The following is a 13,116-nucleotide window of genomic DNA, read 5'->3' as shown; positions in this document are numbered from 1 at the left end:
AATGTCCGCCACGCGCGGCCTTTGTGTGCGGCCGCCACGTGCCCGGCCCGGCCCGGCCCTACCGCCGCCCCCTCCTCCTCTCTTGCAGCAACGAAGGTTTTGGGAACAGTGAAATGGTTCAACGTGCGGAACGGCTACGGCTTCATCAACAGGTGAGCGGCGCCGCGCGTCGCTGGCCCTGCCCGGCGGCTCGGACGTGTTCCGCGTGTCCCTGTGCTGTCTCCTCCTTCACCCCCTCTTGACGCGCTGTCACGTGCCGCGGGAGCCGCGCGTCGGTGGCCGGGACCGAGACGTGAGCGGTTGGTGCCGCGCCCTCGTCCTTTGCGGCGCGGCCGCCGCGCGCTCCTCCGAGCCCCCTGCTTTAGGCGCGGCGGGAAGGCGGAAGGCGTGCGGGTTTTTTTGTTAGCGGCTTGCGATGTCGTCGGTGGCGGGAGGAGGCGCCGCGCGGGTTATGGAGTTTAACTCGGGTCCCTAGAGCGCCAGTTATGAAGGACTTGCGCCCAGTGTGGTTTTAAGCCTGAGACTAAGCGTTGTCTGCGGGAAGCCTTTTGAAACGGCGTCAAGAAGCTTTAGGCCGCGTTTGTTTCGGTTGCAATATGAAAGGGGTTTCTGAAGCTTTGCGTCTAAGAATATTCCGAATTTTGAAAGCATAAAGCGGAGCTGTGACAGTCTGCAGGGACTTGGCAGTGGTGCTGAAATAATTGTGTTTTAATAAAATGCAGCTTGGCAGCAGAGTCCTGCTCCTGCCAGGGCTGTCACCGACACCCTGACGGTGCTGTGTGGCTTTGCCTCGGCAGTGCTGCTACATAGCTGCTAACCTGTGCACCCTTCCAGAGCAGGGTGCGCCTTGCAATACCAGCGCTGGAATTGCTCACTCAACTAAGTAACATAAAACACTACAATATATAGCTGTGGGCAGCAGTCTGTTTCATTGTACAGACAGGCTCGCTGTAATTACTTCCTGCCCAACTGCTCAGGAGCTTTTAACAAGTTACTGTCCTGCCCTTCCCTCCCAAACTTGGTAAGATCTTGAGGTTATAAGGATGGGTGTTAGGGAAATGTGAATTTCTTGAATCCTAAGGCTTATGACACAAATGAAAGAGAGGTATTTAATTACAGCTGAAGTGTGGCTTTTAATTCCTAATTATGCAGAGGTAGACATGTCATGAAGTGACACTGAAGGCCTGCTTTTTCCAGCAGAGGGTGGGTAGGACTGATATCTTATTATTTGAAAAATTCACTGTACTATTGAATTTCATGATCCCAACTTTTTAATTGGATTGTCACATTTTGCAACTTAAATGCCTTGCCAGTTGAATTTCCTGTGTAGTTACCAACTTCTGTAGTTGAACCTTGAATAATGGCTTGTTTGGTGCTAAAGTTGTAAGTTCTGGCAATTCCGCTTGTGATAAATTCACGTAAAACTGTACTTTGCAGGTTCAGTAGGGAAAGCTGAACTACACACTAGAAGAAAAGAAACAACGCAAGAAAATGACAACTGATAGTTAAAAAGCATCTGAATGTTTCAGAACATGCGTTGGGCAGCTGCTTAATCCCCTGGGTTGTCATTTTAATGAGAATCCCAGCATGGTCTCATATTAACAGGACTACAAGAGAAGAGCTGCAGCCTGAGAAAAGGAACTAAAGGGCATTTCCACAGTTCTGAACTCTGGCTAGTTAACTGTAGGGGGGAAAAAAATCCCTAAAAAAAGGTGTGGGGTGATTTAGTGCTCTTGCATCTAACTATACCTTTCTGTGAATATATTTGCCATTCAGATTATTCCTGTTTGATGGAAACATCTGCTGGCTTAAAGAGAACATTGCTGCTTTCTTTCTAATTGTTTTGTGTTTTAAAGTGTATTTTCACTCTGAGTGTTGGCCTGAGTCCCAAAAAAAAAAAATTTTTTGTTGTTGTTTTTTCTCGCAGTTATCATAAATAGTAAGTGGTTCAGAAGGGCATTTGTTGCAGTCCTGTTACTTATCTGCAATTGCAGCTGAAGTATTTAGCATTCTGTTAATGCCACTTCATAAAAAGTTCTCTGGAGCTTTGTCTTGATCAACAGATCTGCTCTGCATGAAGTCTGGCTATAGCCCTTGTTTAACCAGTCCCTCTTCAAACTTTGCATTATGAAGAAGTTGAAAAGATTTGTAGTTGAACAAGATAAGCAGTAAGGTGGGAGGAAGTTGAGTACTTGGTCACTTTGTGTTACGAGATGCTTCAAATGACACCAGCTAACTACAAACGCAGATTTGTTAAAAGGGGGAGTGTGTTTGTGGATCTCATAGTTAGAAAACATAATTTGAAGCAGTGAGTTTGGGAATTAATAAAGTCATCTACAAGTTAGTAATATATCCAGAAAGAGTACATTGATCTGTAAAGGCTTTTTTTACAAGAAAATCTTCTCCCTTTGGGGAATATTATTTCTTAATTGGCCACTGTAAAAAAATGTTGGTGTGGCCAGTTGAAGAATCTGGTATTGGCTACTGTCGGACGGGATCCTGGATTTGATGGACCACTGATCTAATTAAGTTTGCCTAGAGTAGAACTGTAGTTAAAGCTTTTTAATGGTCCTTTATCACTTACAGGCTCTTATCTTGCACATGCTTAGGGTTATGTTTGTGTTCTAGTTGGTTGCTTTTAGGCCATTACAGGTTTTCTTTGAAGGTGACTGGAGAGCACAGGCAGAAAGGGATCTCGGAGTCATTATCGACTCCAAGATGAACATGGGCTGACAATGTGAGGTCACAGCTGGCAGGGCTAACTGCACCTTGTCGTGCATCCACAGGTGCATCTCAAGCAGGGCCAAGGAGGTGACGCATCCAGTTCTGGGCGCCCCACTTCAGAGGGGTGTGGACAACATGGAGAGGGTCTGGAGGAGGCCACTCGCATGATCCTGGGACAACAGGGCAGGCCCTACAATGAGAGACTGTGGGACCTGAACCTGTTCAGCCTTCACAAGAGAAGGCTGAGGGGGGACCTGGTGACTGTCTATAAACTCACGAGGGGGGACCAGAAGGGTTTGGGAGAGACCTTGTTTCCCTGAGCGCCCCCCTAGGGTAACAAGGAATAATGGCCACAAGTTGTTGGAGAGGAGGTTTAGATTAGACACCCGTAAGAACTACTTCATGGTCAGGGCAGCTAGGATCTGGAACCAACTTCCAAGGGAAGTGGTGCTGGCTCCTACCCTGGGGGGCTTTAAGAAGAGGCTTGATGCCTACCTGGCTGGAGTCATTTGAGCCCAGTCTTTCTCCTACCCAGGCGGGGGGTCGGACTTGAAGATCTACAAGGTTCCTTCTGACCCCACTTCTGTGATTCTATGATAAGTTTTGGATCATCTTAAGCCAACGAGGCATCTGGTATCTATTGTAAATCCCCTCATTGGCATTAAATAAAGTTGAAAGGTGGACATGGATGGCTTGAGACGTTTGACGTGTGGTGAAAATATTAGCAACTGGAGTTCATTGATGTACTGGGATTTTTAGCTAGATTCTGTCACTGTGTCCATCTAGGTTGTGCCTGCTTGCTTATCTAGTGTCAAACATGTAGTGTAAACTTGAAGTATCAGTAGGTGCTGGAAAAGTGAAAGTCCTTGAGCATTGTTTTTAATTTCCCCTGGATGCTGCTGGGGGAGGTGGGGGTGTTGACCTATAGATTTTCAGGCTGGTTTTTACCTGGCTGCAAGTGGAGGGTTCATTCTGGGAAGTATTTGAATGGAAGCCTGGAAAGATAATCCCAGCTTGCCAAATCAGTCAGTGGGATGAGTAGTCTTGAGGTAATTTCAGGATGAAATTTAGGTGGCGTGTTGTCAGTCTTGAATTGTGGTCACTAAAGTAAACTTGCTGGCTGCTGCAGAAGCATACCATTTTCATTCCATCCTGTACTTCTGACCTCTTAAGGTTTGTGTGTTTTCTCAGTAGTGTTTGCCACTTCCCTCTTATGCCTGCAAAGTTAACATAATGGTTTGCCTGGTGGGTAGCAGCTTCATATCTAATGCTGTCTTTGCTAGTGCTCCTGTTTAATGTACAGGGGGAGTGAGGCAGCAAATATGAAACTGGAACACGGCGGATAGATATTGAGAAGCCTTTTGTTCGTATCTGTATCTGTTTCTTATAATATCCCACTGGTGATAGCGTATCTTGTAAACCACTTAACCACAGTTGCCGTAGTAAAATCTCATTCCTTACCTGGCACCCTCCTTCTGTAGTGAAGGATCGTGGCAAGGCTCTTAGCCTTTGTACCTTCATGTTCCTCTTGGAAGAATCGCTACTGATAAGGTCACATGATTGTGATACCTGTTGTTAAAGGTATTAACCACCTGTTAACAAGATTGGCCAGTTCTTAGATTGACTGTTTCTCCTTCTTGGAGACTTGTGACTTGAGTAAAGCATCTAACGTGATGGCCATTATTGGGCGTGGGGGTAGGACTGGGGGGTGGAATGGCTTAAATATTGCCAAGCTACTCTTTAGTTCTTCCCTCCCATCTTCTTTGGACCTGTGAATGGTGGGGTAGAGAAACAGTACATGCTGGAGTGATGTTATGCAGACAGTGAGATTAGGCAGGTGGGAGGGCTTAATGAAGCTGAAACTGCTTTCTAAAAAGGGTAGTACCTAATTAATGCTGATCTTTGAGAGGCTCGCTTCTCTGAAAATGTAGAGAGGTTTTTCTGCTCCCCTGTTTAGCTTCCTGGTTAATGAGGAAAGTGATGCCACTTTCAGAAAGAAAGTGTTATTTTGATCCTTTACTGGGCTAAGAGATATTTAGTGTTACTACACACCCTTCTGAATTTTCAGTTTTATATTGAATTTTATTATGTCTTGCAGGAATGACACCAAGGAAGATGTGTTTGTACACCAGGTAAGCTGTTTTTGAGAAGATGGTTCATTCCTTTGTCTGGAACTGATGCATACCGGGCTTTTATGGTGAACTTCATTAATAGGGTTGACCTTTAATTGATGGGGCTGTGAGCATGTTGTGTTCATAGAAGAAATCCTACTTCTCCAAGATAGAGAGGCTGTCTTAAAACCATAGATTCTCATTATCGCACGCCACAGGCAACACATTCAGCTTTTGCCCTCTACCCCCATAGTGAGGGCTAACATTTCAAATGGAGGCAAAACATGTAAAATTGCAGGCTCTCTCGCTAGGTTCTACTGAATTTGCAAAGCACGCTTAGTCTGCAAGTACACGCTTTCCCTTTTTGTATGAAGATTTGTTTAAGGTGTGTGTGAATTTGAATTTCTAAAGTTCTCTTTTTACCTAGTGTTCCTCACAAAGCTGTTAAAGGCTATCGTGAGGAAACAAAATTTTTGTCGTGGATTAGTAACTATAGTGAAATAAATGGAAAGCTGGAGAGTAGAACAAGGAGTATTGGGGTGTCTGTAGTTTTTTAAGCTGTCACACCTGTATGTGGAACTTATTCTTGCAAGCAGCTAATGACAGTGTAGTGGGATTTAAAGTTACTTACAGGAGCAAGTGTCTGCAGTTGGATCCCTTACAGATTTTACTGAGAGACACTAAACTTTCACAGCCTAGAGTAGTCTCCAGGTTCTGGACTGGGAATTCTGTTTTCCTCTGAATCTTGTGGTAGTGGCCACTAGGAAGAAGTAGCATGAAGTGCTCCATTGGTTTGACACAACTTTCAGAACTCTACAGGTATGAGAGGACAGAGCTAAGTTCATTTTGCTTAGGCATTTGGCGATCCTTAAATTTCAAGCTCTGTTAAAGGACCACCGGATGTGTGAAAATTGTACTCCTCTGAAAATGTTTGTGTTGACTGCTAGCTAAAATTTCTATAACTAGTGAAACTGAAAAGATAGCTAGCTTACTTGGCCACACTTTTGTATAGTACTTGGTGAGCCGGGAAGAAATGGCTAACTGTAAACATCAAACAAAGGAGAGAGGGGATTAAGTCGGACAGATTTTGACTTGGGGCACTTAGTTTGTCGGCTTTTAAAAAGGAAAGGTTTACATAGCTAGCTTTCAAAAAGCATAGAAGGCATTTCTTTATAATCCCTTCTGCAAGCGAGTGTGGAAACGCTGGAGAGTTATCCTGTCTGACTAGCAGTATGTGGAATAGGCACTGTGAAACTTGATTATTTGAAGTGTTACCAAATGGCAAAGTAAACAAAGTAGCCGTTCAGGCTTTATACTTCTTTTTAGCCTGATTTTTAAAAAGATGCATGTAATTTGACAGCAGCATTTTTAGTATAATTATTGATTACATGGTAAACTAGCACTGTAATAAGTTGTTTGTATCTAACCGAGTAAACATTAAATGTGTTGACTACATACAGTAACTTGCAAGTTTGATAGGAATGCAGTAGGTGTAACCCCCTGTCGGATTGCCAGTTTAGATTCTTCTGTAGCTGCTATTCACTCGGAGCAGGCGTTCCCCTAATACAGAGTATCAGCTTGGTAGACTGCAACTTGCAAATGTATTGTTTTAGGGATTTTATTCCCTCCAGGGCATGCAACTTTTGGGACACTGTCAGCAGTATTTCAGTTTTTTACAAAATTTATCATGCTTGTGTGAGCATTGACATGCAGAAAAGTGACGGGTAAGCAAAATATGGCTTGAGGGGGTCAGTGTGTGAACAGCATTGAATGCGATTGTTAAAAAAGCTATCTACTGTTGACTAGCACAGAAATATTGGTGAGCCAGGAAGAAGTGGCTAGTCAACAGTAATTTTTTAGTACGTCACATTCTGTTAGAAGTACCAGGCTTATATTTTAGATTAGACCGCTGACGTGGCAACATTTGAGAAATAATAAATATAATAAGGAACAATAGGTTTACATGAGGCATAAAAAAACTCAGGTTACATAGATTAGTCATGGTATTGTACAGCTAACTTTTAGATGCAAGAAATGCCTCAGCTTTAGATTGCCAGATGGAATTTAACATAACTATCTGATCCTTGTATTTTCCTTCCATTGTTATTGTACTGTATTCTCTATGCTGCTGACACCTGATTTTTTTACATTAGCTCATGCAGTTAAAACCTAGCCCACAGAGCCTTTGGATCCAACCAACCATAGGGCCATGGCTTTGGCAGCAGATGGGGGTCTCAGTGCTGTTCCACAGGCTCTAGTGGAGGGCGGCTTTTTGCCCTGCCACACCACAGCCGAGTGGCCAGCAAAACTGGTAGCTGCAGCTGGGTCCTAAGGCCTGCCTTCACCCCAATCTGGGTCATTCTGGTGTCCCTGCTGCAGTAAGTTGCAGGCCTCTGATTTATTTTTTTCATGCTTGTTAATCTGTATATACTGTGTCTCTGAATGTAATTCTGTAATGTTATATTGCTAGACTGCCATAAAGAAGAATAACCCCAGGAAGTACCTTCGCAGTGTAGGAGATGGAGAGACCGTGGAGTTTGATGTGGTTGAAGGAGAAAAGGTGAGCATATTTTCTTTAACATATGCAGCATGCACAGAAGATGTGGCTTTCTGTTTGGCTTCAGACTAGGTGAATATGGAGCTGTCCAAGGAGGTTATGCATTTTGTTAGTTATCTTTGCTTTCTGATGATATAAGTCTGTTTGATCATTATGTGAAAAAGAGGCACCATTACCTAATTCTGTTGTTGTTTTTAGGGTGCGGAGGCAGCTAATGTTACAGGACCTGGCGGTGTTCCAGTGCAAGGCAGTAAATATGCAGCAGACCGTAACCATTACAGACGATATCCACGTCGTAGGGGTCCTCCACGCAACTACCAGCAGAATTATCAGAATAGTGAGAGTGGGGAAAAGAACGAGGGATCAGAGAGCATACCAGAAGGTCAAGCCCAGCAGCGCCGTCCCTACCGCAGGCGGCGGTACCCACCTTACTATATGCGAAGACCCTATGGGCGTCGACCACAGTATTCCAACCCTCCTGTGCAGGGAGAGATAGTAGAGGTAACTTTTATAGGAAACGTTGATGCTGTGCAAACCTGATCACAGCTTGGCCTGTCTACATGTAATCTGCTGACTTGGAATTTAACAAGTTGGGCAAACCCTTTGTTTGCCAAGGTACCAAGAATGTAAAAATGCCAATTACACATGGAATTTAAAACACAGTGAACTAAATTCCCGTGCAGTCCTTTGGAACAAAACTAATGTAGTTCTTCCTCAAACGCTGAAAGTCAGTGTGTCAGGCAGCCGTACTGGCTTGGCTAATGGCTTTAACATTTCTTAGTCCTGTATTTAAATGGCTAAGAGCATGCATGTTTTTTGTTTTTTTTTTTTTCTTCAGGGTGCTGACAACCAGGGTGCAGGAGAACAAGGCAGACCAGTCAGACAGAACATGTATCGAGGTTATAGACCACGATTTCGCAGGCATGTTGGAGAGCAGCATGTTCAGTTATGGAATTTGGTGTGTGTTCGGATGTGATGGCCAGGTGCTGTATGGGTAAAGCCTGTCTTGATTTTTCCAGGGGTCCTCCTCGTCAGAGACCGCCTAGGGAGGATGGAAATGAAGAAGATAAAGAAAACCAAGGGGATGAGACCCAAGGTCAGCAGCCACCTCAACGTCGGTACCGGCGCAACTTCAACTACCGGCGCAGACGCCCAGAGAACCCTAAACCACAAGATGGCAAAGAGACGAAGGCAGCCGAACCACCAGCTGAGAACACGTCCGCTCCCGAGGCCGAGCAGGGCGGGGCTGAGTAAATACCGGCTTACCATCTCTACCATCATCCGGGTGGGTGTTCAACTCCTCCCTCTTGAGGATGAGAGACTATCCAGAACAGCCCCGTGGTTTAACCTAGTAGATCAGAGTTTGACATTGCAGGATGCATTTCTTAAAATTAGTCTTGGTTTGCAGAGAGTTGAATGGGTAACTTCTATTTAAGGGATTGAGGGTTTAAATGCTGTTTGCAGAACAGATGAACTAATTGGGGACCAAATTACAAGACTTCCCTAATTTGATGGGACTGTAGGCATGTATTGCGCTATGGCCAAAATTTTGGATATGATCTGTTTTAGCCTTAACAAAGCTGGTAGAAATCTGTAGTAGTAAAAATGTTAACTATCCGGTATGACTGGCTGACTGTATCTGGAACCTTAGTTGTATATCTTTTTATGTTTGACAAGTCAGAGTAAAATTCCAAAAATTAACAAGCATGATAAGCTATAGTTAAGAGATTATGAAACTAGTGGTAAATGGAATGCATTTGAGATAATGATAGGTACCACAGATGAAAAAGTCCTTCGAAACTATGAATGTCAAACGACCTGACAACCAGCTAACCATACATAAAGATGTGGTACCTTGGTGTAACGTGCGGTAGGATATTTGTAGAAGTTGGTCTAGGTCTTCATCTGGAAGAGGAGGGGAGTAGCTTTATAGGATGAAAAATAAACCAGGATGCTAATAGATGGTAGAGGATCTTTAATCTTCCCCTTTGAAGGAACAAAATTAATATCTAGAGAACCTGAAACAATTGGGTGGGGGTTACTGGCAGATGGTAATGTTGAAGCCTGCTAAATCAGACCACAAGTTGCAAGGCGGCATGCCATCAAAAACCAAGTTGAGATTTCTGCACGTGCAGCTAAAAATTACATCAAGAAGCAGACAGTTAATATGTGGCATATGAAGCAACTATGCTTGTCATAACATTTTTGTTTTGGGCTTTATTTTCCCAGAGAAAAATATCAAAGGGGCTGTTGGAGGGTTGTGTAAGATGTAGGTTAAAATACGTGGCCTTCTTTTAGTGGGTAAACTTTTAGGGCAGTTTTAGCATTTGTTGCCTTCCTGTCATGGTGCATTATTGTCTGGAAATAGACTTGTTTCTAGTTCCTGCCACTTGTTTTAATTCCTTCCTGCTATTTGTTTTCCTCCCTTGTTTTCATATGCGTTTCCTCTCCTTCACCAGCTTTTCATGGCCTACACCCTACTGGGATTCCCAGTGATCATTCTAGCTGCTAAGATGAGCAGTGAAGTAGTTAACAGGCACATTACCATTATCTTTAGCCTTCAGAGTTAACACTTCTTCAAAGGGGTTAATGAGGAATGCAGGGATTAAGGTTACACCTTAACTTGGATGTTATTTGAAGGCTGTTATCTCATGAGGACTAGTAGCTTTTTAAAGTTTTTAAATTCTCATGAATTTGAATGTCATGTAGGACCTCATCATTTTATTTTTACTAGCCTGTTACCTTTGCAATGCTCTAATCAAGGTGAGCTTGCATGTTGCGGCTTTGTATGGAAACTAGAACTTTTAACATGGATACCAGTGAAACATTAACCTAATATCTATTCCTTCTTTGCATACTGGTAGATACGGGGCATATTTTATGTAGAGGTAGTGGAACAGAATGTCTGCTATCTTTGCTTAAAAAGAGAGGTAAGAAGTTCAATCTCCATGTCTTGGCAACAGAACCTAAAACCAGCCTTGCATCTAGGGGCACCACCCCCCACCCCCAGTTTCCCCAAACTGAGTACTAGCACTTCAGTTGCTTACCTGATAGTTACTGAGACCAAACTCCGTAAGACTGAATTGTAGGTTCATGATATCCAGGTGCATAGCAGAATGAGGTGGCAGTAATGAAAGAAGCCAGTGGGAACTGCTTATATATTTAATGATCAAATGCTACATAATTAACTTCTTACAAATAGGCTGCCAACTGTCCAATTTAAAACTCGGAATAAGAATTCTGTGACTTCTGGCATTCATTAGTATTGCAGATAACCTTGGGATGTGAGGTACTTGGTCAGACTTTTCAGCTGGTGACTTTTCATTGTTTTGTTTTGTTTTGTTTTGTTGTCATTTTCCAGTTTAGTCATCAAAGAAGAAAAGAATCCGAAATGAAGAGAAGAATAAGAAATTCCAGCAATAAGAAATGAACAAAAGAATTGGAACTGAAGACCTTAAGTGCTTGCTTTTTGCTGTTGACCAGATAACTAGAACTATCTGCATTATCTATGCAGCATGGGGTTTTTATTATTTTTACCTAAAGAAGTCTCCTTTTGGAAACGACAAACACGTTTTTTAAAAAGCCTGTTTTTCTCAATACACCTTTAAAGGTTTTTAAATTGTTTCATATCTGGTCAAGTTGAGATTTTTAAGAACCTCATTTTTAATTTGTATGAAATGTACACCTGATTTTTTCAAGTCAAACTGCAAGCATCTGTTAATAAAGGTCTTAAAGAATTGCCTTTTGTGTTTGTCTGTTCTAATTCATTGGTGTTTTGAAAAGGCTTGCACCAAGTGGTAGCAAAAAAAGTAATGGAGTTGCTCTCTAAAGGGGGCTTAGACCATGCCAGCTTAAATGGTGTCAGTCAGTGTATTACCTGTCCAGCTGTTCTCCTACATTTAGAAATACTTGCTTAGTAGTTTTTATTAGCTCACTTTCAGGTCACTTCAAAATGTGCTGTCAATTCTGTACTCACCGAGCTGTATGCAAGGGGTCCATGCATGCATCTGGTCCCTACCAGTGACCTGTCTACTAGCTTTCTGCCTTAGTTTCCCTACAAAGGGAATTGCTGCATTTACTCGCATATAAAATAGGACCCTCCCTGCTGCTCTGCTCAGCTAGCTATTGAGAATAAGCGAAGTGCTGGAGAGGAGATGCTGAAGGACCCCCTTTCAAGCTGGGTGAGCAGGCTACTGTGCAGGTGCTGCTGGCTGCCTCAAGAAGAGAAGAGCGCTCGACAGCTTGGCCACAGCAGGGTCAGGCCCTCGGCCGCAGGCCTTTCCTGCTGGAGCCAGATTGCCCAAACCCTCTTGACACCTGCTGTGTTCTGCTAAGGGATTAATAGCAGCCCTCGGCTTTTCATCCCCTCCCTGCTTGTTTACTGCCAATACCTATTTTCCATGAAAAACTACTCGCCAGTGTTTGCAAGGAACAAATGTTTTAAATTCATTCTGTTTTCCAAAAACAGGTGGGGGGAGGAGAGGGTGTCATTTGGGGGTGTGCGGCGGGGAATTCCAACCAAGTACTTAAAGGAACTAGAGCGCCGGGGGGAGGTGTGCACAAAGGTAAGATGAACTGAGCTGAATCTAACAGAAAACCTTTCACTGTTTGGAGCTTGATGAGGTTGCAACCCTAATAGGGTTGCCCTCCCACTCCTCTTAACTGATGGCAGCCTGGGTTGAATTCTGTGCCTGGCCTTCCACCCCCCTGCTCCTGTGTCCTTGTCTTGCTGCCCCCAGTTCTGGTGAATCCATCCCACAAGTAAGGAGCCTTCAAAGGCTGCTGACTTCCTGGTTGCTCTAACAGTTGATTCACTTCCTGTCAAGTGTTTGCTATTAAATGGAGTCTGTTTATGATTACAAATAGCATCTGCAAAGGGAAACGTGCACCCTGCTATAGATGCATTCCCAAATATGGTGCCTTTACTCTGCAAGGAGGAACAGCCTTCGGGAGCTGAGGCTCCAGCTGCGAGTAGGCAGCCGCTTATGTAGGCGGCAATGACTGCGGGTGGAACCAGGAAGAGGGCTGCAAGCTCCAGGAGCAGGGTGCAAAGGGGGAGGTGGCTGCAGTGCCAGGGAAATGCACTGAGCCTGCGCTGCCCTTGGTGCCACAGCCTGGGGTCCTCCCTCAGACCAAGTTCACTCCATGAAAAAGCAACTGGGAGCTGAGTCTAGCATATGGCGGAGCAGCCTCGAACAGAGTTGCCCAGTGACCTCACACTGCCCTGCTCTTCCCTTGTTCCCACGCTGTCCTGTTTCAAAGGCCAGTGTTAGGAGGGCTCTGTCTTCTCCAGGGCTGGAACCACCCTGGGGAACCTGTTTCCCAATCCACTCTCACTCAGGGGCCACGTGGTTGGCACCAGGTGAAGCTATGGGCTGTTCCTTTACTGGCCAGGAGCTAACGGGCTTGAGCTTTTTATCTGGCCTTTGTTGCACTTGAATAGCAGACTGGAGGGGTTGGGTCTTCCCTGGGGCGTGTGCGCTTTCTGCTCCCCGCCTCACCAGCTGCTCTGTCTTCTGTTCCCTGCCCAGCCTGTTGCCTCCCAGGTGTGTGGTGAGGGGACGGAGGCTGCCTGACTTGGAGGACTCCTGTCTCGTTCAGGCGGTGCAGGAAGAGCAGCTGGCAGCCCCAGACACTTGCAGTCAACTGGCACGGCATGGCTTGGGAGCTTGTGCTTCTGCTTGACTGTGGAGTTGGCTCCTCTGTCAGGGCTCTTGGGAAGAT

General features: G+C 44.5%; 1 protein-coding gene across 1 annotated transcript in view; it reads left to right on the top strand.

The window, feature by feature from the left end:
- The window catches only part of YBX1 (Y-box binding protein 1), a 14,964-nt gene extending 3,831 nt beyond the window's left edge, over positions 1-11,133 (top strand). The window contains 12 exon segments of the mRNA XM_019541718.1: positions 89-119; positions 121-152; positions 4,823-4,856; positions 7,306-7,395; positions 7,591-7,683; positions 7,685-7,718; positions 7,721-7,893; positions 8,231-8,313; positions 8,412-8,631; positions 8,633-8,677; positions 10,754-10,768; positions 10,771-11,133. Of these exon segments, the coding sequence (XP_019397263.1) occupies positions 89-119; positions 121-152; positions 4,823-4,856; positions 7,306-7,395; positions 7,591-7,683; positions 7,685-7,718; positions 7,721-7,893; positions 8,231-8,313; positions 8,412-8,631; positions 8,633-8,677; positions 10,754-10,768; positions 10,771-10,815 (895 nt within the window). The 3' untranslated portion in view covers positions 10,816-11,133.
- The last annotated feature ends 1,983 nt before the right edge of the window (positions 11,134-13,116 follow it).

The sequence above is a fragment of the Crocodylus porosus genome, unplaced genomic scaffold (genome assembly GCF_001723895.1).
Source record: "Crocodylus porosus isolate Cpor-Errol unplaced genomic scaffold, CroPor_comp1, whole genome shotgun sequence".
Classification (NCBI taxonomy): Eukaryota; Metazoa; Chordata; order Crocodylia; family Crocodylidae; genus Crocodylus; species Crocodylus porosus.
This window is presented reverse-complemented; position numbering and strand designations above follow the sequence as displayed.